This window comes from Scomber scombrus, unplaced genomic scaffold (genome assembly GCF_963691925.1).
Source record: "Scomber scombrus unplaced genomic scaffold, fScoSco1.1 SCAFFOLD_221, whole genome shotgun sequence".
Lineage (NCBI taxonomy): Eukaryota > Metazoa > Chordata > Actinopteri > Scombriformes > Scombridae > Scomber > Scomber scombrus.
The window spans coordinates 29,186-56,846 of record NW_026910372.1 but is presented as its reverse complement, the minus strand read 5'-3'; the positions used below and the strand labels follow the sequence as shown (position 1 = coordinate 56,846).

The window sequence follows — 27,661 nt, the reverse complement described above, 5'->3', positions numbered from 1 at the left end:
GGAAAGGAAGAAAGAGAGGAAGGAAAGGAAGGAAGGAAAGAAGGAGGGATGGAGGAAGGAAGGACGGAGGGAGGGAGGGAGGGAGGGAGAAAGGAAAAGGGGAAGGGAGGAAAGAAGGAAGGGAGGAAGGTAGGAGGGAGGAAAGAAAGAGCAAAGGAAGGAAGGAAAGAAGGAGGGATGGAGGAAGGAAAGGAAGAAAGGGAGGAAGGAAAGGAAGGAAGGAGGGATGGAGGAAGGAAAGAAGGAAGGGAGGAAAGACAAAGGAAGGAAAGAACGAGAGAAGGAAGGAAGGGAGGAACAGTCAAAACAGACGGGGTCAGTTTGACCCGGGAGGACGACAGGAAGGTTACATTATAATGAAAAGCAGTGACTCATCAAAATCTTTGCTTGCTTAAAAAGTTGCCTGAAAGGAAGAATGATTAATGCAAGAAAAACATCATAGTTTATTTATTTATTTATTTTCTGGATCCTCTTCAGTGACATTTGAGTGAGAGCAGTTCTGCAGCTTGAGAGCAAACAGCTGCCACTTTTTAAGCTTTGCAAATAAATCCAAATATAATTAATTACCTGCTCGTTAGCGGCGATAAACAACCGTTCTGAGTCTTCATTCCAGTTTCCGGTTGCAAAGGTTTCAGATTGATGAGTAAAATGTTTCTTTTTAACACTTTTTAACACTTTCACACCCGATAAAAAGGAGACAGGGATTATGGGTTTTGTTGTCCATGTGGTTTAGTTTAAATTTTTCCTACCTCCCTCCTTCTCTCTTTCCTTCCTTCCTTCTGTCCTTCCTCCATCCCCCTCCCTTCCTTCCTTCCTTCCTTCCTTCCTTCCTTCCTTCCTTCCTTCCTTCCTTCCTTCCTTCCTTCCTTCCTTCTGTCCTTCCTTCCTTCCTTCCTCCTTTTCTCTTTCTTTCCTCCCCCTACCTTTGTTCCTTTCCTTCCTCCCTTCCATCCCCCCTCCTTTCCTTCCCTCCTTTTTTCCCTCCTTCCTTCCTCCCTCCTTTCCTTCCTTCTTCTTTCCTCCCTTCCTCCCTTCCTCCCTTCCTTCTTCCTCCCTCCTTTCCTTCCTTCTTCCTCCCTACTTTCCTTCCTTCTTCCTTCTCCCTTCCTTCCTTCCTTCTTCCTCCTCCCCTTCCTTCCTTCTCCCTCCCTTCCTTCCTTGACTCGAGGACAACAGGAGGGTTAAATATATCTGCTGACAAAGGAGACACACTTATATTAATTTATGGGGACTTTGGTTTAATACATTATCTCTTTCATATAAGAGACACACACATATATGTGGTTTATTTTAAATTTAAAGGGTTAAAAAGTGAAAATAAACGTATGAATAACTTGCACACATTCTTTTTTTGTGGACCCAGCATCAAATTTCTGCTTTTAATCCATTTAGAGAGAATATATTAGAGGATTATGGCAAAAATGTCTAAGTGGTGTAACCATAAAAACTTTGTACCAAATAATTCAACTTGCTTAAAAACAGTAAATTGTCAATAAAACACCATATCAACTAGTTTGGCATGATCTTACATTATAACTTTATATTAAATAAAGGTAATGGAATACAATTGTTCTAAATATTACATTTACTCTGGTAACCATGGAGATCAGGAACCTGCTTTCTTTCTTTCTCTTCTTCCTCCTTTTTCTGTCTCTTTTCTTTCTTTCTTTCTTCCTTCTTTCTTATTTTCTCCTTTTCCACATTTATCTTTCTTTCCATCTTTCATTCTTACTTTTTCTTTTTCTTTCTCTTTCCTATTTTCTCTTCTTGCTCCTTTCTTTCTTATTCTCTTACGTGACTTCTTTCTTCTTTCCTTCTTTCTCTTCTTCCTCCTTTTTCCTCCTACGTATTTTTTTCTTTCTTTATCTTCCTGCTTTATCTGGCTTTCTTTCTTGCATTCATTCATTCTTTCTTCTTTCCTTCTTTCTCTTCAACCTCCTTTTTCTGTCTTTTCTTTCTTTCTTTCTTTCTTTCTTTCTTTCTTTCTTTCTTTCTATGTGGATACAATTTGTCATATTTATCATTTTAACAAACCTGATTCTGCTTTTAAAACTAGTTTTAACTGATTAATTTATGAATTGATCATCTTACCAACACTTATTTATCACTGACCCTAAAACACAGTAATCAGACTACTTACTATAATAGATTACTTCATTCATCTCCGGTGGGAAATTGAATTGTCATAGCAAACAGAAAACAACAACAAAGATACAATAAAAGTGGTATAATAATATAATAAATGCATATAAAGAGAATAATACATTTATATATTCTTGTTTCCTGAGCTCGGAGGCTCTTCTTCCTGCAGCTTTTTGTCTTCCTCTCTGCGTAGGATCACGTTTTCCTCTCATCACAGAGAGGAGCCGGTAACGGTAACTGGATCCCACATGAGACCCGTTGGCGTCTCGTCTTCTCTGTCAGAGTGAAAGGCGTTACACACCAGGTGCTGACGGACACGCGGCCCAGCTGACTGACTCCCCCATTGGCTCGGCCGCTTGTCCGTCAGTTGGTGCTGCAGGTGATGTTTGTAAAGAACGGGAAGAGACAGTGGAGCTCACATGGTGTCGATGGGTAGTTTGGTTAGTTGTAGCATCGTGGAGCTCTTAAGAAGCAGTCGTACCTGAAGCTTTGGGACCTTTGTGATCCTTTGTGAGCTTGAGTCAGTGCAGCCATGCCGTCCGTCTGTGTCTACCTGAGACGAGGCATCCTGAGGAGATACAGGCAGGTTCCTCGGACCGAAGCCGACGGAGCTTTCAGCTACGGCCGAGCCTCAAACAGACGAGGCCTGCTGAAGTCTGGTGGGTCAAAGTGTGTAACTACAGTGTCTCTGGCTATAGTTGTTCTTTGGGTGTGAAGGTCTGTCTGCACCTTTCAGCATGTACTCAATATTATTAGCAGTTGTTATAGTTTGTATGTTTTTAATTAATCAGGAAGTAGATGCGTCTTTAAGTAAGTTACTTCCTGCCTTACTTCCTTTTTTACTTATTAACTTCCTGCTTTACGTACATAAAGAAGGAAGTAAATGCGTCTATAAGTAAGTTTCTTCTTGCTTTACTTCCTTCTTTAAGTAAGTTACTTCCTTCTTTACGTAAAGAAGGAAGTAACTTACTTAAAGAAGGAAGTAAAGCAGGAAGTAACTTACTTAAAGAAGGACGTAAAGAAGGAAGTAAAGCAGGACGTAAATTTGTCTACAAGTTCTTTAAGTTATAAGTAAAAAAGGAAGTAAAGCAGGAAGTAAATAAGTAAAAAAGGAAGTAAAAAAGGAAGTAAAGCAGGACGTAAATGCGTCTATAAGTACGTTACTTCCTTCTTTACTTCCTTCTTTACTTCCTTCTTTACTTCCTTATTTAAGTAAGTTACTTCCTTCTTTACTTCCTTTTTTAACTAAAGACGGAAGTAAATGCGTCCTGTAAGTTAATTCCTGCTTTACTTCCTTCCATTTACTTTCTTCTTTAAGTAAGTTACTTCTTAACTTCCTTTTTTACTTATTTACTTCCTGCTTTGGAAGTACGTAAAAAGGGAAGTGAAGAAGGAAGTAAAGCAGGGAGTAAAGACGTAAAAAGGAAGTAAAGAAGGAAGTAATCACCTGTAGATGTGAATAAGTGTGTAACTACAGTATCTCTGGCTATAGATAGTATGAAGGTCTGTCTGCACCTTTCAGCACGTACTCAATATTATTATCAGTTGTTCCAGTTTGTATGTTTTGAATTAATCAGAAGAAAAGAGTTCAGTCTACACCTGATAACTTCTGTTGGTGCTTTATAAACCAAATTGAACTGAATTGAAACGAAGGATTGCAACTTGTGGTTGTGTTTCCAATTAATTGATTAGATGTTTTGTCCATAAACTTTTAAAAATGTTCCCAAAATAAACTAAAATATCTTCTTTTAGTTCTGACCGACAGTCCACAACCCAAAAATATCCAATTTACTGTCATAAGGAACTTTAAAAAAAAAAGAGGAAATATTCACATCTGAGAATTTGGACATTTTTCTTAATAAAATGACTCAAAACAACAATAATAATCATTATAATAATTATAATCAACTTTATTTATAGAGAACTTTTCAAAATCAGAGTTTAAAAAGTGTTTCACGATGCAGCAAAATACACAAATCATAATTAATGAATCAATTAATCAATTATCAAAATAGTTTTAATCATTACAGCTCTAATCAGATGTTTGTTGTTCTCATATAAGACTTAAAATTAACTTTCAAATGCTATAAATATGCACCTTCGCTTGTTTATTCATATATTCACTAAGTGACTCAACCAGTGAGACCAGTAAGTAATAAATGCCTCCAAGAACTTTTTAAACATTTATGATGCAGAACTTTGTGTTTTAGTCTCGTTTTAACCCTCATGTCGTCCTCCCGGGTCAAATTGACCCCGTCTGTTTTGACTGTTCCTTCTTTCCTCCCTTCCTTCCTTCCGTCGGTCCTTCCTCCCTCCCTCCTCTCTTGCTTTCCTTCCCCCATCCCCCTTCTTTCCTTCCCTCCCCTTCCCTTCCCCCCCTTCCTTCTTTCCTCTGTCCTTCTTTCCTTCCCTCCCCTTCCCTTCCTCCCTTCCTTCTTTCCTCTGTCCTTCTTTCCTTCCTTTCTCCCTCCCTCCTTCTTTCTTTCCTCCCTCCCTCCTACCTTCCGTCCTGCCTTCTTTCCTCCGTCCTTCCTTTTTTCCTTTCCTCCCTCCCTTCCTTCTTTCCTCTGTCCCTCTTTCCTTCCTTCCTGCCTTCTTTCCTCCACCCCCCTTCTTTCCTTCCTCCCTTCCTTCTTTCCTCTGTCCTTCTTTCCTTCCTTCCTCCCTTCCTCTTTTTCCTTTCTCCCTCCCTCCCTCTTTCTTTCCTCCCTCCCTGCTACTTTCCTTTTCCTATCTTTTTTCCTCCTTTCCTTCCTTCTGAAAGATAGAAGGAAGGAGGGAGGAAAAAAGGAAAGAAGGAAGGAAGGAAGGCATGAAGGAAGTAAGGAACAGTAAAAACAGACGGGGTCAATTTGACCCGGGAGGACGACACAACGGTTAATTAACAAACATCTGCTTCGTCCCTCTGTGAAAACATGCGTACTGTACATATGTGTGAATCTGAGCATGAAGGACTATGTGTGTGTGTGTGTGTGTGTGTATGTCTATGTGTGTGTGTGTGTGTGTGTGTGTGTGTATTAAATTCCTCAGTATTTTTCCACTCCCTCTCTTGTTTATTCATCTTTTTGTGAGTTTGGTGGCCGTCCGTGTCTCCTCTGAAGGGAATCAATAAAAAATAAAGATTATGTTAGTACTCCTCTCAGGTGCAGCAGCAGCAGACGTCAGTAGCGTGTTGAAAAATCTGCACCTGACACGCAACTGTGACGGAAACACGTGTTAACAAACTGCATATATGTATATCGTACATTTAAAAAAAAAAAAAAAAACACTTGATATGAATTCAAATCCTTTAAAAACACACATTTATTAACATGGTAGCGAGTGGCGATCATTTACATTTTTATTAATTTCTGTGTGTGTGTGTGTGTGTGTGTGTGTGTGTGTGTGTTTGTGTGTGGCAGCATCATGATGGATGTGATCCTGTGTAATGGGTTCTTCTCAGCCAACTGAGTTTGTTGTGTACGAGTGTAATTTATCAGTTCTTGTGACCACCGCTGCGTCTCTCTCTCTCTCTCTCTGTCTCTCTCTCTTTCTCTCTCTCTCTCTCTCTCTCCTTCTCTCTCTCTCTCTCCTTCTCCCTGTCTCCTTCCCCCTCTCTCTCTCTCTCTCTCTCTCTCTGTCTCTCTCTCTTTCTCTCTCTCTCTCTCTCTCTCTCTCTCCTTCTCCCTGTCTCCTTCCCCCCTCTCTCTCTCTCTCTCTCTCTCTCTCTCTCTCTCTCTCTCCTTCTCCCTCTCTCCTTCCCCCCTCTCTCTCTCTCTCTCTCTCTCTCTCTCTCCTTCTCCCTCTCTCTCTCTCTCTCTCTCTCTCTCTCTCCCTCTGTGTGATTATGCAGCCTTGTCTGCAGATCTATAGCTGGACGCTCAAACTGATGCATCACTTCTATTACAGTATGGAAGCCACGATGCTTTTAGCCCGAAAATGCTCTTAATGTAATTTGGAGCCGCTGTCATTCATTTTCTACTGCTGCTGCCTTCATACAAACAAACAAACAAACAAACAAACAAACAAGCTGAATTCAAACTGGAAATACATACAACACCATCTGATAACTGTCTTTAACCCTCCTGTTGTCCTCGAGTCAAAGAAGGAAGAAGGAAGGGAAGGATGGAAGGGAGGAAGGAAGAAGGAAAGAAGGAAGGAAGGAGGAAAAAACGACTTAAGGAAAGGAGGGAGGGAGGAAGGAAAGAAAGAAGGGAGGAAGGAAAGGAAGGAAGGAAGGATGGAGGAAGGTAGGAGGAAGGAAGGAAATAAGGAAGGTAGGAAGGGAGGAAGGAAGGAAGGACAGAGGAAAGAAGGAAGAAAGGTAGGAGGGAGGGAGGAATGAAGGAAGGAAGGTAGGTAGGAAGGACGGAGGAAAGAAGGAAGTAAGGAAGGTAGGAATGAAGGAAGAAAGGAGGATGGAGGAAGGAAAGAAGCGAAGGGAGGAAATGAACATCATACTGCATTGAAGAAGGCTTTAAACTAGCGATTGAGACCATAAACACATTTTGAAAACGTTTACTGAGGTTAGAAATCAAGAGAGAAGTTGGTGAATTCTCCATTGACTTGTATAGAGACGGAAGTCCTTTTGACACCAAAACGGTCGCCCCCTGGTGGCCTTTTGATAGAATGCAGTTTTAAGTTACTTCCACGTTGGCCTCATTTCAGAGGACCAGAACTCCCCGCCTGGTGTAAACAAGTGTCCGAAATCACTCCCTATATTAACGATACTGGGCGAACAATGTAGAGCTTATTATACAGGGAGAAGCGAATGAGGTAATAAAGGGAGAGATTTCGGACACAGAAATGGTGAGAAACTGATTAGTTGTTTAAACTTTAACTGAAGTCTTTAACATGTGGAATCAAACCTGCCATTTGTTTGGTTTCTCCTCCAGGCAGTAAGCGGTATTATATCATAACATCACACACATACACACATCCACACTCACACACACTCAACCTGACACTTTAAAGCAAAACTCCCGTTTACAGCGAGTCATTTGGACCTGAGTGTCTGTCGGAGGAGAGAATCAGAGGCAGAATAATGAGGATGGAAATAGAAAGCTGTCATATCACCTCCGTCTCCGTGGCTCTGTCCTCGGGGCCCGATCCATCTGCTGTCCCTGAACGCATCGCGTGCTCAGGAGGAGGGACAGCGGTGGCGGCGGCTTCCCGGGTGTTTTCACTTCATCTTCAACGTCTGTGTGTGTGTGTGTGTGTGTGTGTGTGTGTGTGTGTGTGGTTACATGTTGGTGTCTATGTGCTTTTATCTCCTCTGGTGTGTGAAGGTAACAAGTTGTAACTACGCAGATCACGTTTCTGTGTTGTTGCCAACGCTACGAGACGCCTTAAATGAGACATTATCAACCCAAATATACTTTAATTTTAACCTGCTCGCTATATTTAGGCGTCTGTTTGTCTCTGAAGCATCCAGCAGCTGATCGAGAGACTAAAGATCAATTCCCAAATGGATTAGTACCAAACTGGCTGGTGCACACTCGTTGCTTTTCGAGCTTTTTAACGTGTATTTCTGGTCTAATCCACTCATTTTTAAGCAAATGTGCCTTTTTGTCAACATAAAAATCAATTACTTTGATTTTATAGTAATGTGTGAAAGTTTTAAGCACTTAAAAGTGAAGTGAGGATGTTTTCAACTTCATCCAAAGTTGATTAAACAGCCTTTAAATCAGCAGCAGTTCTCTTCAGTTCACCTTTCTCACAGTGTTTCAGGTACTCAGCAGATCGGTTCTTGTTCCTCCTTTCTTGGAGAAGTCTCCACAGTTCTTCTTCTTCTTCTTCTTCTTCTTCTTCTTCTTCTTTGGATTTCAGCATCTCAGCTGCTTCTTTCTCTTCATGTTAATCCCAGACTGACTCCATGATGTTGAGATCAGGATCAGAACCATCTGCTGCAGGACTCCTTGTTCTTCTCATTGATGAAGATAGTCCTTTATGACTCTGGCTGCATTTTTGGGCTCGTTGTCATGATGCAGAATAAACTATGGGATCAATCAGACGCCTCCCTGATGGTATTCCATAATGATATAAAGATATAAACATATAAAGCCTATAATAAGTCTGAAACCTTTATATGAAGGGTTGCAGAATGACGATTTAACATGAGAAGATGATTCAGTATTCACAGTTTGAGTTTTAAATCAGACTTGATATGATATATTCATAGAGAAAGAAGTGAGAAGGTTCATATTAAAGCCTTTTGAAAGCATTTAATCCTGAACCACAGTCGAGTTTTGCTTTCCTCCCACACTGCTGAGTAGATAGAGTGTACTATCTAACTGTATGACGTCACCTGCTGATCAATAGCTGCTATGTTTAGACCAAGGGTTGGTCGGTGATGCTGTTCCTGTTTGACTTGAATTGATTTCCACAGAGACTTCATCAAACTGTTACAACAACAAACAGGAAGTCTGGACTCATGAAGAACTGTTTGTGTCTTACTGTTAAAAGCTGAACAGTTTTAATCAACACACCTGTCTGAGAAGCAAGATTGGTATGTTTAAGTTAAAGTGACAGCGTCTTCTAGCAGTTATAGTATTACTTTATTCTGTCAGGAGTAAGGCTGGGTATCTGTACTCGATACCTTTTAAGGTATCTACCTTCCTTCCTTCCTTCCTTCCTTCCTTCCTTCCTTCCGTCTGTCGTTCCTCCTTCCTTCTCTCTTTATTTCCTTCCTCTCTCTTTTCTCCCTTCCTTCTTTCCTTCCTCCATCCCTCTTTATTCCTTCCTTCTGTCCTTCTTCCCTTCCCTCCTTCCTTCCTTCATTTCCTTCCTCCCTTCCTTCTTTCCTCCCTCCTTCTTTCTCTCTTTCTTTCCTCCCCCTACCTTCCTACCTTCCTTCTTTCCTCTGTCCTTCTTTCCGTCCTTCCTTCCTCTTTTCCTTTCTCCCTCCCTCCCTCCTTCCTCCCTTCCTTCTTTCCTTTCCTCCTTTTCTTCCTTCCTCCTTCCTTCTTTCCTCCTTCCTTCTTTCCTTTCCTCCCTTCCTTCCTTCCCTCCTTTCCTTCCTTCCCTCCTTCCTCCTTCTTTTCCTTCCTTCCCTCCTTCCTCCCTCCTTTCCTTCCTTCCTTCCTTGACTCAAGGACAACAGGAGGGTTAAATAAGAAAATTTTAACATGAAAGCTAATGTCGGCTGTTGTTGAGAGTCTGTGGATCTTGAGTTGTGTATCAGGATGCAATCAGGCTCAGTGTGACCTGAGTCTGCTCTGACTATGATAGAATGACACATTATCGCTTTATGCAATGATTTGATTTGCTTGTATTGAAATAAGATCTCCATCTACGTAAACAGCAGATTAAAGTGATGTAAAACAAGGCTAGAATATTCATTTCTCCATTTTGGGTTCAGATAATGCCGTAGAACCAGCCGGGGAGTTCCGGTCCTCTGAATTGAGGCCAACGCGGAAGTAACTTAAACTGCATTCTATCAAAAGGCCACCAGGGGGCGACCGTTTTGGTGTCAAAAGGACTTCCGTCTCTATACAAGTCAATGGAGAATTCACCAACTTCTCACTTGATTTCTAACCTCAGTAAACGTTTTCAAAATGTGTTTATGGTCTCAATCGCTAGTTTAAAGCCTTCTTCAATGCAGTATGATGTTCATTTGGGACATTTTGGCCTCCCTGATTTTATATGTGACGATAAAGCAGGGTATGCATTAGGGCGTGGCTACGTGGTGATTGACAGGTTGATTGGTTCACAGGTTCAGGAGGGCGCCTCATGCTCCTCCTGATGCCCATATAAGTAGAATCCCTGTTTTTATTTTTCCCAGCATGCAACGGAAATGTTCAAGATGGCGCTGCTCAGATCCGATACTATTGGCCTCCGAGCAGTAGTCCACAAACCAATGGGTGACGTCACGGATGTTACGTCCATTTCTTATATACAGTCTATGGTTTTATCTAGAAGACGGGAGCTTCTCCCACTAAATCACAGCTGCTTGATTGACAGTTCGGCTTTTGTTATACGAGGTATTTCATGATCAAATTGCTTCCTCTTGATTAGGAAAGCTTTGGATCAGACTGTAGATCGGGGTGTCAGCCAGGAAGTCAGATAGGTCCATCGCCCTCGTTGTTTTCATGTAAACCGACACCAGGGACGGATCGGCTTCACCCTCACTGCTGCTGCTGCTGCTGCTGCTCAGATTTCAATCACTTCCTTTTTTCTTCATCCCATCAGCAACATGACAGAGCTCCGATCCTAACATTAAACACTGGTCTCTGTTCATGTAAAGGAGCTCGCAGCGGTCTTCGTGTCGTCCTCCCGGGTCAAATCGACCCCATCTGTTTTGACTGTTCCTTCCTTCTTTCCTCCCTTCCTTCCTTCTCTCTTTCTTTCCTTCCTCTCTTTTTCCTCCCTTCCTTCTTTCCTTCCTCCATCCGCCTTTCTTCCTTCCTTCTGTCTTTCCTACATTCATTCTTTCCTCTGTCCTTCTTTCCTTCCTTCCTCCTTTCCTTCCTCCTTTCCTTCTTTCTTCCTCCCTCCCTTCCTTCCTTCTTCCTCCCTTCCTTCTTTCATCTGTCCTCCCTCCTTTCCTTCTTTCCTTCCCTCCTTTCTTCCTTCCTCCCTTCCTCATTTCCTTTCTCCCTCCCTCCCTCCCTCCCTCCCTCCCTCCCTCCCTCTTTCCTTCCCTCCTTCCTTCCTCCCTCCTTTCCTTCCTTCTTCCCCCCTCCTTTCCTTCCTTCTTCCTCCCTCCCTTCCTACTTCCTACCTCCTTTCCTTCTTTCCTTCTTTCTTCCTCCCTTCCTTCCTTTCCTTCCTCCCTCCTTCTTTCCTTCCCTCCTTCCTTCCTTCCTTCCTCCCTCATTTCCTTCCTTCTTCCTCCCTCCCTCCCTTCCTTCTTTCCTTCCCTCCTTCCTTCCTCCCTCCTTTCCTTCCTTCTTCCCCCCTCCTTTCCTTCCTTCTTCCTCCCTTCCTTCTTTCCTTCCCTCCTTCCTTCCGGCCCATTAAATTATCTAATAAACTCGGCAACAAACCTCAGTAAAATGTTTAAGTTCTGTAAATACGTTTTTATTACTCATTAAATGAAGATGTTAGTGTAATGTGGAAACGCTTTTATTATTTCCATTCACATTTTCTGACAGTTTAAATAGCTTCTCATCTTTTCATATTCATTATTTTATCCTTTATGAAGCAGCACTCCTTGTTCTACTTTGACAACCATAAATCATCCAGTAACAGGTACTAATTATGTTTGAATAGCATGTGTTTGCTGGCTTATAACCAACATTAAGTCACGTTAAATGATTACTTTATTTTTATTTTGCACAAACCTCCTTCTCTCTTTCTTTTCTTACTCTCTCTTTCCTCCCTTCCTTCTGTCCTTCCTACATTCATTCTTTCCTCTTTCCTTTTTTATCTTCCTTCCTCCCTTCCTCTTTTCCTTTCTCCCTCCCTCCTTCCTTCTTTCCTCCCTCCCTCCTACTTTCCTTCCCTCCTTCCTTCCTCCCTCTTTTCCTTCCTCCATCCCCCTTTCTTCCTTCCTTCTGTCCTTCCTACATTCATTCTTTCCTCTGTCCTTCTTTCCTTCCTTCCTCCTCCCTTCCTTCCTTCCGTCCTCCCTTCCTTCTTTCCTTCCCTCCTTCCTTCCTCCCTCCTTTCCTTCCTTCTTCCTCCCTCCCTTCCTCCCTTCCTTCCTCCATTCTTCCTCACTTCCTTCTTTCCTCCGTCCTGCCTTCCTTACTTTCCTTCCTCCCTTCCTTCTTTTCTTCCCTCCTTTCTTCCTTCCTCCCTTCCTCTTTTCCTTCCTCCCTTCCTTCTTTCCTTCCTTCTTCCTCCCTTCCTCCCTCCATTCATTATTTTATCCTCCACCATTAAGTCACATTAAATGATTCATTTATTTTTATTTTGCACACATCTAGTCTGTAGTAGTTTGTGTTATACATCTTCAGCTCCACATAAAACCCACCAGAAAAAGGTCAGTAGGCGTCTTTTTTTTTCCTTTTTTTTTCTCGTCTTCTTGGCAGTCGGTTCGCTCTCGGAGCTGAATTCCATTAAACTCGGCTGGTCGCACAAATACTCACACAGCTGCTCCCCCGCCGCTCAGTGTGCTCTAATGTGGCAGGTAATTGCAGGAACCATAATGAATGCTTTACCTTTTTTTCTACGGGGGTTGTGGAAAGGTTGCCTTAAAGAGCCTTAATGAAGTTGATTAATCTCCAGGCTCGGAAAGGGAGCATACCGTCAAACTCTTCGGTGAGAAATAAAGTGTGGAGGTGTTAAGGTGACTTAATGTAAGGTGAAGGGAGTCCCAAGAGAGCTGTAAACTGTCTGAGCACTGAGCAAGGGCTCCTGGGAAATGAAGTCCACTGGTTCTCTGCAGTTCATCTGTCTGAGAAAGTAATAGTGACTTTTACAGGTAACGGTGATGCATGGTGTGTCAACGTTGAGAAAGCAGCAGATGGATGGTTCAGACCCCATGAATACTTATATTCCTCCATCATATCTACGACATGGCTACTTGTTTAGATGAGATACTCATACAATGACACACATACAATGAAATGGGACACTGCACAGCTCTAATATGTTGCAGTAATGTGATTTTCAGTAACAGGTAGTGTAAAGGCCCATTTATGCTCAACGTTAAATACGAATCCGGATACAGACGGAGCCTTCTGTCCGTGCTCCGCGTTCATTTCGTCCGTATTTCTGCACGTTTCCATAAAGCCTATACGGATACGGGCCAAATGGAGCAGTACCACCGGAAACCATGGGGGGGCAGTGTTGCTGTCACTACCCGATACGGAGCTCTAGTGAGACACGAAGAAAACATAACAATGGCGGAACTTTTTGAGGAAAGGTTGTGAGAGTTGGTTAGAAACTTTAAACATATCGTACATTATCAATATCTCCTCCACAGTCGCCATGTTTGTTTTTGACTCTGTACTGCCCCCTGGTGGATGTATTGATTAACATCCATGCCAACGTAAAGGACACATGGAAGTATGTGTGCAGCGACGGTAACATCGTTTGTAAAGGACGTAAACATTATCGTACGTACGTTGAGTATAAATGGCCTTTAAGGGTTATAATTACAGTAATTACATTAGTTATAATCCCAGTAATGCTTCGTTGTTTGGACAGTTTAATGGTGGACTTGTTTGTTGTTTTATCGGTAGTTTGATATGGACGGTTGATATCTGGTGATGTCTTGCAGTAGGTAGTGAATCAGTGCTGCTTCATTTAAAGTTTTTTCAAAGCCTACATCTTTATGCAGACGATGGTCAAACTAGAACACAACTGTCGGTACAATCTGGAGAGTAGTTTACCAGATTTTGATTGAGGTTTTTGAGGAAACTGACAAATTGGTCACCCAGCTCACTTATCCCTCCTGTTGTGCCAGAACCGGCCCGCTGAGGGGTCCAATCCGGCCCACTTTCCTTCCTGTCTTCTTTTCCTTCTTCACTTTCTTACTTTCTTCCTCCCTCGCTCTCTTCCATCTCTCTTTCCTGTCGTATTTTCCTTTCTTTGGTCCTTCCTTCCTTCCTTCCTTCCTTCCTTCCTTCCTTCCTTCCTTCCTTCCTTCCTTCCTTCCTTCCTTCCTTCCTTCTTGTCTTATTTTCCTTTCTTCCTTTTTTCCTTCCTTCCTTCCTTCCATTTGACTGTCATTCCTTCCTTCCATCTTTCCTTCCTCCCTCCCTTTCTTCCATCTGTCCTTATTGTCTTCTTTTCCTTCCTTCCTTCCTTCCTTCCTTCCTTCTTGTCTTATTTTCCTTACTTCCATCTTTCCTTCCTGTCTTCTTTTCCTTTGTTAATTTCTTCCTTCCTACCTTCTCTTCCTTCCTTCCTTCCTTCTTGTATTATTTTCCTTTCTTCCTTTTTTCCTTCCTTCCTTCCTTCCTTCCTTCCTTCCTTCCTTCCTTCCTTCCTTCCTTCCTTCCTTCCATTTGACTGTGATTCCTTTCTTCCATCTTTCCTTCCTCCCTCCCTTTCTTCCATCTGTCCTTACTGTCTTCTTTTCCTTCCTTCCTTCCTTCCTTCCTTTCGTCCTTCCTTCCTTCCTTCCTTCCATCTTTTTAATGGTCTGGCCCACATGAGATCAAATTGGCTGTATGTGGCCCTTGAATTAACCCTCCTGTTTTCTTCCTATCAACCACACACTTTGGGTCTTGCAATGTCTTGTGAATCAGTGCTGCTTCTTTTAAAGTGTTTTTAAAGCCTACATCTTTATGCAGACGATGGTCAAACTAGAACACAGCTGTCGGTACAATCTGGAGAGTAGTTGTCCAGATTTTGATTGAGGTTTTGAGGAAACTGACAAATTGGACATCCAGCTCGCTTATCCCTCCTGTTGTCTTCCAGTCAAACATGCGGCCCGCGGGCCAGAACCGGCCCGCTGAGGGGTCCAATCCGGCCCACTTTCCTTCCTGTCTTCTCTTCCTTCCTCACTTTCTTACTTTCTTCCTCCCTCGCTCTCTTCCATCTCTCTTCCTGTCTTCTTTTCCTTTCTTTGGTCCTTCCTTCCTTCCTTCCTTCCTTCCTTCCTTCCTTCCTTCCTTCCTTCCTTCTTGTCTTATTTTCCTTACTTCCATCTTTCCTTCCTGTCTTCTTTTCCTTTGTTAATTTCTTCCTTCCTTCCTTCCTTCTCTCCTTCCTTCCTTCCTTCTCTCCTTCCTTCCTTCCTTCCTTCCTTCCTGTCTTCTTTTCCTTTGTTAATTATTTCCTTCCTTCCTTCTCTCCTTCCTTCCTTCCTTCCTTCCTTCCTTCTTGTCTTATTTTCCTTTCTTCCTGTTTTCCTTCCTTCCTTCTATTTGCCTGTCGTTCCTTCCTTCCATCTTTCCTTCCTTCCTCCCTTTCTTCCATCTTTCCTTCCTGTCTTCTTTTCCTTCCTTCCTTCCTTCCTTCCTTCCTTCCTTCCTTCCTTCCATCTTTTTAATGGTCTGGCCCACATGAGATCAAATTGGGCTGTATGTGGCCCCGTGAATTAACCCTCCTGTTTACTTCCTATCAACCACACACATTGGTTCTTGCAATATCTTGTGTATCAGTGCTGCATCTTTTAAAGTTATTTTCAAAGCCTCTTTTATCTTTTATGCAGAAGACGGTCAAATTGGAAGACTGCTTGTCGATTTTAGCAGGCAATGCATCAGTAATGGTTGTTTTTACTGATCCAAGTTTCCTGGAAAGAAAACAGCGTACTGTCAGCTTTCAACTACTATAAGAAAATATAAAAGATAGTCTTAGATCGTAGTGAGATTTGAGTCACGAACAGACTCATGCTGTAACTTATTAATCTCTCCTTGGACACCTGGTGGGAGCTGCTTTGAGCTATTCAGAGTTACTGTAGTTTGATATCAGTTTCTGTCTCCTCATCTCCACTTCTTTATTGATCCATTTATCACTTCACAGTTTTCTGGATTATGTACATTTCTTGACATTCAAGTCCCATTTCCACCCGTGTTTTCTTTGCATTCCTTCGGTCAGGTATGAATGTTTGTTTGTGTTGAACTGGATGAGGTTTGGCTTCTCGTGCTAAATGGCTTCTCTCATTGATCGCCTGTCAGAAGGACTGAATGCTGCTGTGACCTTTCAGCCGAGGTCCGCCGCTGCTCCTTCAGACACTAAAACACTGACATTTTCACTGTTGTGACGGCCATGCTCATTGATCGGGAAGGAACGTCCACCTACCTGAGCATGCACACACACACACACACACACACACACACACACACACACACGGGGGCATGTTTCAGGGTTTTTATTTGGTGTGAAAGTACATTATGTTCTTATCTGAACAGCTCGATCATATTTCAGCGTTAACCTTTTTAAACCTTTGGGTCTGTAATAAATAAGTGTTGGCAAGATGAACAATTCAAAAAATATCTTAAAAAGAAAAGAGACCCCGTCTGTTTTGACTGTTCCTTCTTTCCTCCCTTCCTTCCTTCCTTCCTTCCATATGTCCTTCCTTCCTCTCTTCCTCTTGTCCTTTCTCCCTCTCTCCCTCCTTCCTTCTTTCCTCCCTCCCTCCTTTCCTTCCTTATTTCCTCCCTCCCTCCTTTCCTTCCTTATTTCCTCCATCCCTCCCTCCCTCCTTTCCTTCCTCCTTTCTTTCTTTCCTTTCCTCCCTTCCTCTCTTCCCTCTTTCCTTCGTTCCTTCCTTCCCTCCTTCCTTCCTCCCTCCTTTCCTCCCTTCCTTCCTCCCTTCCTTCCTTCCTCCCTCCTTTCCTTCCTCCTTTCTTTCTTTCCTTTCCTCCCTTCCTCTCTTCCCTCTTTCCTTCGTTCCTTCCTTCCCTCCTTCCTTCCTCCCTCCTTTCCTCCCTTCTTTCCTCCCTTCCTTCCTTCCTCCCTCCCTCCTTCCTTCCTCCCTCCTTTCCTTCCTCCTTTCTTTCTTTCCTTTCCTCCCTTCCTCTCTTCCCTCTTTCCTTCGTTCCTTCCTTCCTCCCTCCTTTCCTCCCTTCCTTCCTCCTTTCCTTCCTTCCTCCCTCCCTCCTTCCTCCCTCCCTCCTTTCCTTCCTTCTTCCTCCTTTCCTTCCTTTACTTGAGGACAACAGGAGGGTTAAGTTAAGAAAATTACATAATTTTACAGTAATGCAGCATTAAAACCAGGAATTGACAACACTGATGACATATCACAATATTACGATATCCAAATATCACAATATCAATATAATATCGATATATTGCCCAGCCCTAGATTATGGAGGTCTGTAGAATATGATGTGTAGACCTGAACGTCTTTGCAGCACAAATGCTTCACCTTTAATAAATATAATGACTCCTGTGATTTGAAAATTGCAGTTTAATTTAAATTAATTGTTCACTCCTACTGCGGCAATCAGGAGGAAATATAACTATGTAATTATATGTTCTTAAATGGCTCTAAAACGGTTTTATTAACCCTCCTGTTGTCCTCGAGTCAAGGAAGGAAGGGAGGGAGGAAGAAGGAAGGAAGGGAGGAAGGATGTAAGGGATGAAGAAGGAAGGAAAGGAAGGAGGAAGGAAGGAATAGATGAAGAAGGAAGGAAAAGAGGGAGGAAGAATGAAGGAAGGGAGGGAGGAAGGGAGGGAGGGAGGGAGGGAGGAAGGATGGAAGAAGGAAGAAGGAAAGGAGGAAAAAGGAAGGAAAGGAGGGAGGGAGGAAAGGAGGAAGGAATAAGGAAGGATAGGAGAAAGGAAGGAAGGATGAAAGGAGGGAGGAAAAAAGAGAGAAGGACGGAGGGAGGGAGAAAGGAAAAGAGGAAGGGAGGAAGGAAGGAAGGAAGATGGGGGGAGAAAGGAAAAGAGGAAGGGAGGAAGGAAAGAAGCTAGGGGGGAGGAAAGAAAGAGAGAAGGAGGGAGGGAGGAAAGAAGGAAGCGAGGAAGGAAAGGAAGGAAGGAAAGAAGGAGGGATGGAGGAACGAAGGACAAAAGGAAGGGAGGAAAGAAAGAGGAAAGAAAGAAAGAGAGAAGGAGGGAGGAAGGAAGGGAGGGAAGAAGGAACAGTCAAAACAGACGGGCTGAATTTGCCCCGGGAGGACGACAGGAAGGTTAATAATGTAATAATTACCATACTGTGGTACTGATGTGTTTTTTAATGATTGCAATCACTTAACGACAATGTAAATGAGTTTTTAACATCTTGTGTTTCTATAGTCTTGAACAGCTGCCTCTTTTATCAGCGAACACTTGAATCATGTGATTGTATCCTGACCTGGAAGGGCTGAACTATTGTAGTTCACAGCCCTCGGTTTGATTCTAACTCTTATTTAAATGTCAGTGAACACAAAGCCGCTCTCTGCTGTTTCCTGACGGTTGAGCGGCTGCTCGGTAATCCTTCCCTCTGTGACTCTGTGACTCTGTGACTCTGGGTCTTATTCTCCGCACGCTGCAGAGCCGTGACTCTCATGACTCATCACTTCTTATTGACTCACCAGGCGGCTGCTGGTCATACTAATTCACATCAGTCAATAGGAGACGACCTATCGCAGCTGCAGCTCGCTAATCCATAAAGAAGTCTAGAGTGAGGAGGGAAATAATAATAATGTTCTTATGCTTCTTATGTCTTTTATCTGACCTCATATCTTTCCTGCAGGATTGTCGCACCTGTTAGATGTAGTTCATGACAGATGCTCGTTGTTAATTCTCTTCTTTGTGTTGTTTTTGTCTCTGCAGGAGTTTGCGGCTGCTGTGGGCCGCTGAGGCCGAGGTACAAACGCCTGGTGGACAATATCTTCCCTGAAGATCCCAAAGTGAGTAGCAACTACAGATGTTTCATATTTTGGAAATTAAAGTCATTTAAATGGAATTATACCTCATCTTTGAGTTAAAGCCTGTTGTCCTCCCCGGTATAAAGGTGGTATAAGGTATAATTTACCAACCATTTCTGTGTTAGACCTTTTTATCCAACTTCATTTCAACTTACTACCACAGGTTTTACACTTTTTTTTTTTTTTTTTTAGAAATTACAGCCAATACATCTCATTTAAATGGACCTATACCTCATGATATAAGGTATAAATTATCTCTCAATTCTGTGTTACACCTTTGTATCCAACGTTTTACACATATTCTTTGGAAATGATGGTCAACACGCCTCATATTTACCTCATTCTTTTATCCTCCTGGGTCAAAATCGACTGATAGTGAGAGAACTTTGTTGATCGGCAACAAGCTCGGTTCATGTCTGCATGCCTGAGACACTGACGAAGATTCGCTCCCTGTCACCTTAACACCTCCGCACCCTGTCTGGTTTGACTATTTATAACACATACGGTATAAATTATGGTCAAGAGGCCTCATTTAAATTAAATGTTGTCCTTCTGAGTCATAATCGACCAGAGGAAAACAAGAGGATTAAAACAGTTTCCCAGGAGCTTCATTTGGACCCTGGTTCACGCAGGTGAAGGAGCCGGGTTCCTCAGAGGTTCCTGGAGAACGTTTCTCTGGTTGAAACACAGCTGTCGGTACAATCTGGCGAGTTGTTGTCCATATTTCTGACAAAGTGGTCACCCAACCAGCATATATCCTCTATGTTTGGCCCTGCAGGTATAAAACAGAAGGACAAAGCTCTATTCCAGTAACACATTGCCTGCCTATCATCCAGCAGTCTGAGTCCGGACCTTTCAGCAGTGTATTAGCACCGTGTTCGGAGCCCATTTGTTATCACGGTGTTGAGATTGCTGCAGAGACCCGGTGACACTTCCTCCGCCACCAGGGAGCGTCCCCCAGCCGCTACACAGAAATAATAATTGGCCAACCGCGAAGCCGCTCGGAGGCTCTCCAGACTTTGATAAATCTGGGCTATTTAACGTGACACAGTGTTTGATAACCGCACCACGACGGCGATGGGTTATTATCACCTGTTCGATTCCTCGACCCTCGTTAATTAACACACTAAACGTTTATGGTGTTTGTCTCGTACACAAGGGAGTGAATTTTCCTCTTTTCTTTTCTCACCATGTCCTCTCCGGAGGGTTTTACTGTAAGCTAACAGGTGCAGCGGGGAAATCGGAAAATGCTCGAACGGTCGAAACCTTGTTAAATTAATTATCACTTGCTGAGGAGCCGAAAACGCTCGAGGGGACGTTCTGCTTTTATTTAACTGCCTTCATCTTTATTTACAGTATGACACATGGTGGTATTAATGTGTCTAGTTTTAAAAGCAGCATCAGGTTTGTTAAAATGTACATTTAGTATTTTTGTTGGTTTTATATCATTTGAAATGACATTTGCACCATTTTTTTTTACCAAAAGTAAGACTGAATGCTCCTGAAAATGTCAAATGGTGTAACCACAAAACAATGATACATATTACATGTTTTATCCTCCTAGAGAGAAAGAAAGAAAGAAAGAAAAAGAAGGAAAGAAAGAAAGACAGAAAGAGGAGAAAGAAAGGAAGAAAGAAAGAAAGAAAGAAAGACAGAAAAAGGAGGAAGAAGAGAAAGAGAGAAAGATAAAGGTGGAAAAGGAGAAAATAGCAAAGAAAGAAAGAAAGATGGAAAGAAACAGAAACGAGGAAAAAGAGAAAGAAAGAAAAATAAAGGAGGAAGAAGAGAGAAAGAAAGAAAGCAAGAAAGAGAGAAGGAGGGAGGGAGGAAGGACAGAAGGAAGGAAGGAAGGAAGGAAGAAAGGGGGATGGAGGAAGGACAGAAGGAAGGAAGGAAGAAAGGGGGATGGAGGAAGGACAGAAGGAAGGAAGGAAGGAAGGAAGGAAGGAAGGGGGATGGAGGAAGGACAGGAGGAAGGGAGGAAGAAGGAAGGAAAGGAGGGAGGGAGGAAGGAAGGAAAGAAGAAGGAAGGAAAGGAGGGAGGAAGGAAGGAGGGAAGGAAAGGAGGGAGGAAGAAAGGGGATGGAGGAAGGACAGAAGGAAGGGAGGAAGAAGGAAGGAAAGGGGGGAGGGAGGAAGGGAGGAAAGAAGGAAGGAAGGAAAGGAGGGAGGAAGGAAGGAGGGAAATAAGGAGGGAAGGAAAGGAGGGAGGAAGAAAGGGGATGGAGGAAGGACAGAAGGAAGGGAGGAAGAAGGAAGGAAAGGGGGATGGAGGAAGGAAGGGAGGAAGGGAGGAAGAAGGAAAGAAAGGAGGGAGGGAGGAAGGGAGGAAAGAAGAAGGAAGGAAAGGAGGGAGGAAGGAAGGGGATGGAGGAAGGACAGAAGGAAGGGAGGAAGAAGGAAGGAAACGGGGGAGGGAGGAAGGGAGGAAAGAAGGAAGGAGGGAAATAAGGAGGGAAGGAAGGAAGGAAGGAAGAAAGGGGGATGGAGGAAGGACAGAAGGAAGGAAGGAAGGAAGGAAGGAAGCAAGAAAGGGGGATGGAGGAAGGACAGAAGGAAGGAAGGAAGGAATGAAGGAAGAAAGGGGGATGTAGGAAGGACAGAAGGAAGGGAGGAAATTTAACCCTTTAAATTTAAACTCAACCACTTGGACACAGTTTCCATTTATTTTAATGAGGTTGAATCATAATAATAATAATAAAGTTATTATTTGTTTCCTTTCTACTGAAGTACAGACTTTTTGTTTCTCTCATTATATTCAGAGTTTCTCTCTCGGTGATATTTCTGAGCAGTGATCTGTGATGTTCAGTCGTTTGTCATCAAAGCAGAAGAAGCCAATCAGACACATTCACAGACCATTTACCGTCTCCGCTATAGTTTGAATGTCAGCGTCAGAATTTAATTAACTTTGATTTAATGTGAGAGGAAAATTACTCGACTTTCAACAAAAGTTCCTCAATGACTTTTTTTTCTATTTTTTTTCAAGGTACGTTTATTGAAGTTGAAACTGACTTTTAAATGATTTCTTATGTTATTTCTTATGATTTTATTGCATTTAATTGCACTTTATTTGACTATAACAATTGTACTTTTTTTTAAATGTTGCTATTTTATTGTCTTTTTTTTGTTTCTCAGCTTTGTTTTAGATATTTACTCTATTTCTTTTGCACTCTGCTCCTGAAAAACACAATTTCATTCCACTGTATGTATTAAATAGATTAAATAGAGTTGCGATGATTCATTTAAAGTTTTCAATTCGATCATTTAAGTTCAGTTTTTGAAACAGAAATGTCAAATAAATTCGCTGGTTGTAGTTTTTCCAATGAGAGAATTTACTACTTTTTTTTTTGTCTTTTTTTCTACCTTATAATAAACTGAATATGTGGTTGGATTTTGGACTAAAAAAAACAAAACATAATGCCATCATAAATGGACAGATTATGGTGTTTCTTACTTGAAAAAATAATCCAATTTAAGTAAAATTTTAGCAATAAAATACATTTATACAGCAGTCAACACCCCTTTAATCTCATGCTCTGATCCAGGTAACCTAACCCTAACCCTAACCCTAACCCTACGGCACTGAGGAATAAGCTTTATCAGGTTTAGGTTACACACACAATACTTGGTAGTAGAAAGTAGATCACCAGGCTTTCATTTCTAATCTGTGAATCTGTACTGTGTGTGTTTTTTTGCAGGATGGGCTGAGTAAGTCGGACATGGAGAAGCTGACCTTCTACGCTGTGTCAGCTCCAGAGAAACTGGACCGGATCGGAGCGTACCTGGCCGAGAGGCTGAGTAGAGACGTGGTGCGACATCGTTACGGGTAACTGACATTTGACTTTTGTTTCTTTATTGTTTGTCACTGTGGTTTATATAGAGACATGTCTGCACCTCATATAGTGCACATGTGATACCTGCAAGACAAACTGAGCACAAGTTTAACTGAAGTGTGACACGCGAGGAGCTGCAGCGTTATAATCATAGACTGTATATAAAATGGACGTAACATCCGTGACGTCACCCATTGGTTTGTGGACTGCTGCTCGGAGGCCAATAGTTTCGGATCTGAGCAGCACCATCTTGAAAATTTCCGGTGCATGCTGGGAAAAATAAAAACAGGGATTCTACTTATATGGGCATCAGGAGGAGCATGAGGCGCCCTCCTGAACCTGTGAACCAATCAACCTGTCAATCACGACGTAGCCACGCCCTAATGCATACCCTGCTTTATCGTCACATATAAAATCAGGGAGGCCAAAATGTCCCAAATGAACATCATACTGCATTGAAGAAGGCTTTAAACTAGCGATTGAGACCATAAACACATTTTGAAAACGTAGGTAATGATGATGAAGACCAGCAGCCTGGGAGAGAAACCCTCGTTTGTGCTGAACGATCATTAAAAGTTTCCTCTGCAGCTGCGACTTCATCGCCTTGAGGCTCGCAGGGTTGGAAAAGTTCAAAGTATATTTACTTTAAAGACTTTGATGTGGTGTTTTTAAAAAGATGCATATTTTTTTTACATTAGAAAAGGATTAAATGTGATGTGAAAGGTGTCGCTTGTAATGAAAACTTTAATGACCCTGCAGCAGAACTTTTAGTTTTGTTAAGGTTTATTATACAAAGTTAGTAAGTGGGTGAAGAAGGAGAAACCTCTAACAGTCAGATGTTTCTCAGGAGTACAATACTGAGCTTTAATCAGTGTTATTGCACCTAATGAGAGACTTTCTTCATCTTTTATGGTGTAAATATTTCTTTGTTTGCCAAAAAACTCACTAATAGATGAATAAATGTACGATAATAGACTGTATATAAGAAATGGACGTAAAATCCGTGACGTCACACATTGGTTTGTGGACTGCTGCTCGGAGGCCAATAGTATCGGATCTGAGCAGCGCCATCTTGAAAATTTCAGGTGCATGCTGGGAAAAATAAAAACACGGATTCTATTTATATGGGCATCAGGAGGAGCATGAGGCGCCCTCCTGAACCTGTGAACCAATCAACCTGTCAATCACTACGTAGCCACGCCCTAATGCATACCCTGCTTTATCGTCACATATAAAATCAGGGAGGCCAAAATGTCCCAAATGAACATCATACTGCATTGTAGAAGGCTTTAAACTAGCGATTGAGACCATAAACACATTTTGAAAACGTTTACTGAGGTTAGAAATCAAGTGAGAAGTTGGTGAATTCTCCATTGACTTGTATAGAGACGGAAGTCCTTTTGACACCAAAACGGTCGCCCCCTGGTGGCCTTTTGATAGAATGCAGTTTTAAGTTACTTCCTCGTTGGCCTCATTGCAGAGGACCAGAACTCCCCGCCTGGTTTGCATTATTTTTGACTTGGACTTGTGTCTCTCTAATGAAGCTGGAAATTAAACAGCTGTTTAATTTGTTTAATATGAAATTAAAAGACTGCAAATAGGTTTTTTTTATCAGCCAATCACTGAACAGCAACAAGCAGGAATGTGGAAAATAGTGACTTATTTTGTGTTATTTGATTTGTGGTTAGTTAAATTTCATGTAACATTTTAAATAACTCCTTAATTTGTTATTTAGATTAGTAATGTACTCGGGTTTATAAGTCCTTTTTAAATCTTTAAACACTTCAGAGAGCTGCATTATACAACTGCAACCCCAGTTTTCTTGATAATCTGCCAAAGATTGATCATATAATATAATATTATGAGAGCAGTAATGGACTCATAACAGTTTCGTCCATCTGGAAAAAAAAAAAAAAGCTTTAGGGTTAAAGTGACGTAACGAGCGTTTCAGGCCAAACGGACGATTACAGATGGATGGGGAGACTGAGATGATGAGCTTGTTCTCTGACTGTCAGCTGGAGGGAGGGAGGGGAGGGAGGGGGGGGGGGGGGGGGGGGGGGGTTAAAATCACAGCCAATTAAACAAATTTTCTGACATTTTAATCACTGTATTGTTTTTGGTGCTGACAGTCTTTTTAATTACTTTCAAGAACAGATAGCAGTAACTAGTTCAGGGAAATGTGAATGGACTCTAATTTAAATAGAACCGGATTCATTCTGATGAGTTTAATGATTTAAATGTTTCTTTTTCGAAGCTTTTTCTCCCATTTATTAGGGTTTAACTGAATATTTACTCCATTTATTGACCCACATTTATTGGCACTATGGGTTTTAATGAGATATGTTGTATATATATATTGTTAGTTTCATAGTAAGTTGGGCGCCATCATCATATTATCCTTCGTGTTGTCCTCCCGGGGCGTGGCTACGTGGTGATTGACAGGTTGATTGGTTCACAGGTTCAGGAGGGCGCCTCATGCTCCTCCTGATGCCATATAAGTAGAATCCCTGTTTTTATTTTTCCCAGCATGCACCTGAAATTTTCAAGATGGCGCTGCTCAGATCCGATACTATTGGCCTCCGAGCAGCAGTCCACAAACCAATGGGTGACGTCACGGATGTTACGTCCATTTCTTATATACAGTCTATGATGCAAACTAGGGGCTGGGCAATATATTGATATTATATCAATATCGTGATATTAGAGTTTGGATATCGTAATATCGCGATATGTCATCAGAGTCGTCTTTTCCTGGTTTTAAAGCTGCATTATAGTAAAATATGTAATTTTCTGAACTTACGAAACTGTTTCAGCTGTTCTGTTATTTACCTTTTACCCACTTTGTCATTATATCCACATTACTGATGATTATTTATCAAACATTTCATCGTGTAAATATTTTGTGAAAGCATCAACAGTCATCTCTATAATATTGTTGCAATATCGATATCGAGGTATTTGGTCTATAATATCGTGATATTTGAATTTGTCCATATCGCCCAGCCCCTACTGCAAACTGCAACAGTAAATCACCTTAAACATTAAATACATAGAAACATGTAATCTCACCACAACTGCTGTCAAACTGGTTTTATATCAAATAAAATGCTTCTCTGGAGGAGGGAGTCATGTGTAGTTCACTGTAGTTAATGTTAGTCCAGCTGCTGGAAAACAGCTGGATCATTCAACCTCTTCAGTCCAGGAAATCTTCTGTTCATCACTTCAGTTTTGATCGATTAACGTGTAATTAGAGTCCTGCTAGTCCTGAACGTTAGCAGCTTAAGTGCTCTCACTCTCAACCTTCGTCAACCAAGCAGCTGCTCGTTGCTTCAGTTGAAGATGCAAGTTCAGCTATTAATCGATAATAATTGATCAATCATTGACAGAGCTGCCAACACTCCCGTTTTCCCGGGTTTCTCCAGTATTTTAGACTCATCTCCCGCCGCTCTCCCTTTTTGTCTTTTCTCCCTGGAATCTCCCGTCATTTTACAAGCCCCAACTTTGTTTGTTAATAATAATGAGAAGTGCACAATAACAAAGGTTTTATTTTGAAATCCCAGACAGGAAGCCACTGCAGCTCCGTTAGTTTGACAGAAGCTGAAACACACAGTGAAATGTTTTAACTGTAAATAAAAGTGCACAGTTTCTAGCCTGCGTCAGACGATGCTGAGTTTACCGACTAATCATTAAAAACCAGGATGTGTTGTGTGAACTATCGTCATCTTAACTCGCTCAGCACTAATATCTCTGCACATGTTCTGCTGTGTGTTGCGTTAAGCGGCAGATAAAAGGCTCTACTACTCAAATGTTGTTAGGTATGATCATTGACATCCTCGGTGTGTTTGACTTGTTCTCAGGTATGTGGTGATAGCCATGGAGGCTCTGGACCAGCTGCTGATGGCTTGTCACTCTCAGAGCATCAAACCCTTCGTGGAAAGTTTCCTGCACATGGTGGCAAAGCTGCTGGAGTCCCGAGAACCAGACCTGCAGGTCCTGGGAACCAATTCGGTAAGACAAGATCTCCATCTCAAGTATTATCAACTCCTACGAGGTTTTTATTTTAGTTTTACTGAACATGAAACACATGCGATTAGATATTTTGGTGAGGCCAAAACAAAAACGCTCTGAACTCTGCCAGGAATTCACAAGAGTGCCACAATATTTAGATTTATTTTTTGATATGTACTCCTGGCAAAGAAAGGCACAGATATCCTGCCAATGCTTTCATACAGAAACAGTTGGAGCGGTTGATCTGTTTCCATGAGGAGGAAGACGATGACAGTGTGAAGGAAGAAAGAGACAAAAGAAACTTTTAAAAGAAGCTCCGTTCCTGAAAATAGTTCCTTAATATATAATATGTAAAATTATTGACTGTAAAAGGACTTAATTCATATAGAATACCATAAATGTCAGTATTTAGCCATCCACACACACATTCGCTGCCTTGTAAAGTGCCAAAACATTACAACCAATGGCAAATGTCAATCTTTTAATCGTTTTGTCAACTTTTAAGCGAAATATACCTAATTTAACTTTTACGCTGGCAGTGGAGATGTCCTTATAACATATCCGGTGAAAGACTAAGCTAATTATTATCAGCTTCTCGAAGCCGCGAGCAAATGCCAGCCCCCATTTCTCCTTTCTAAGTCTCTTGAAGGTGAACCTAAAGTTGTTGTTCCCCCCCCCCCCCCCCCATCATCATCATCATGCCTCCTATTCTGAGCCTGCCGTCCTTTGCCATTGTCGGCGGTTCATTTGAGCAGGAAACGGAGCCGATGGTTTCGATGGGAAAGCCTTTGCATTATTAATGTGTGGTATTAGACTCTGACAGAAGAGAAGGATTGGATAGAGTGGCAGGTAGCTGAGCTGGAGGTTGGGGGTTGATGGGGGGGTGATGGGGGGGTGGGGGGGTGATGATGCTACAAGACAGCCTTTGGTGAGAGAGACGTGATACTTAAATTTTCCTCACGGCGGTGGCTACAAAGCCGAGTACGACAGAGTACTAGGGCCATACTAAGAGGGGAATAATAAATAAATGAATGAATACAATTTGGAAATTACGAGAACAAAGTCATAATATAACCAGAATAAAGTCGTAATATTACCAGAATAATCGCAATATCATGACTTTATTCTCACAATATTACGACTTAATTCTCGCAATATTACGACTTTATTATCGCAATATTACGACTTTATTCTTGTAATGTTACGATTTTATTCTCTTAATATTATGACTTTATTCTCGTAATATTACAACTTTATTCTCGTAATATTACGACTTTATTCTAGCAATATTACGACTTTATTCTCGTAATATTACGACTTTTTTTCGTAATGTTACGACTTTATTCTCGCAATAAAACAACTTTATTCTCGTAATATTACGACTTTATTCTCGTAATATACGACTTTATTCTCGCAATATTATGACTTTTTTTGTCCTAATATTACGACTTTATTCTCGCAATATTGCGACTTTTTTCTCGTAATGGTACGACTTTATTC

The 27,661-nt window shown here is 41.8% G+C and overlaps 1 protein-coding gene across 1 annotated transcript in view; it reads left to right on the top strand.

Moving 5' to 3' along the window:
• Positions 1-2,674: 2,674 nt before the first annotated feature.
• Positions 2,675-27,661, top strand: part of LOC133976963 (protein EFR3 homolog A-like) — a gene marked incomplete at its 3' end in the record, with an annotated part of 40,030 nt that continues 15,043 nt past the window's right edge. Inside the window, exons 1-4 of the mRNA XM_062415102.1 lie at positions 2,675-2,801; positions 18,226-18,302; positions 22,019-22,146; positions 26,011-26,161. Coding sequence (XP_062271086.1) covers positions 2,675-2,801; positions 18,226-18,302; positions 22,019-22,146; positions 26,011-26,161 — 483 coding nt within the window. The remainder of the gene's footprint in view (positions 2,802-18,225; positions 18,303-22,018; positions 22,147-26,010; positions 26,162-27,661) is intronic.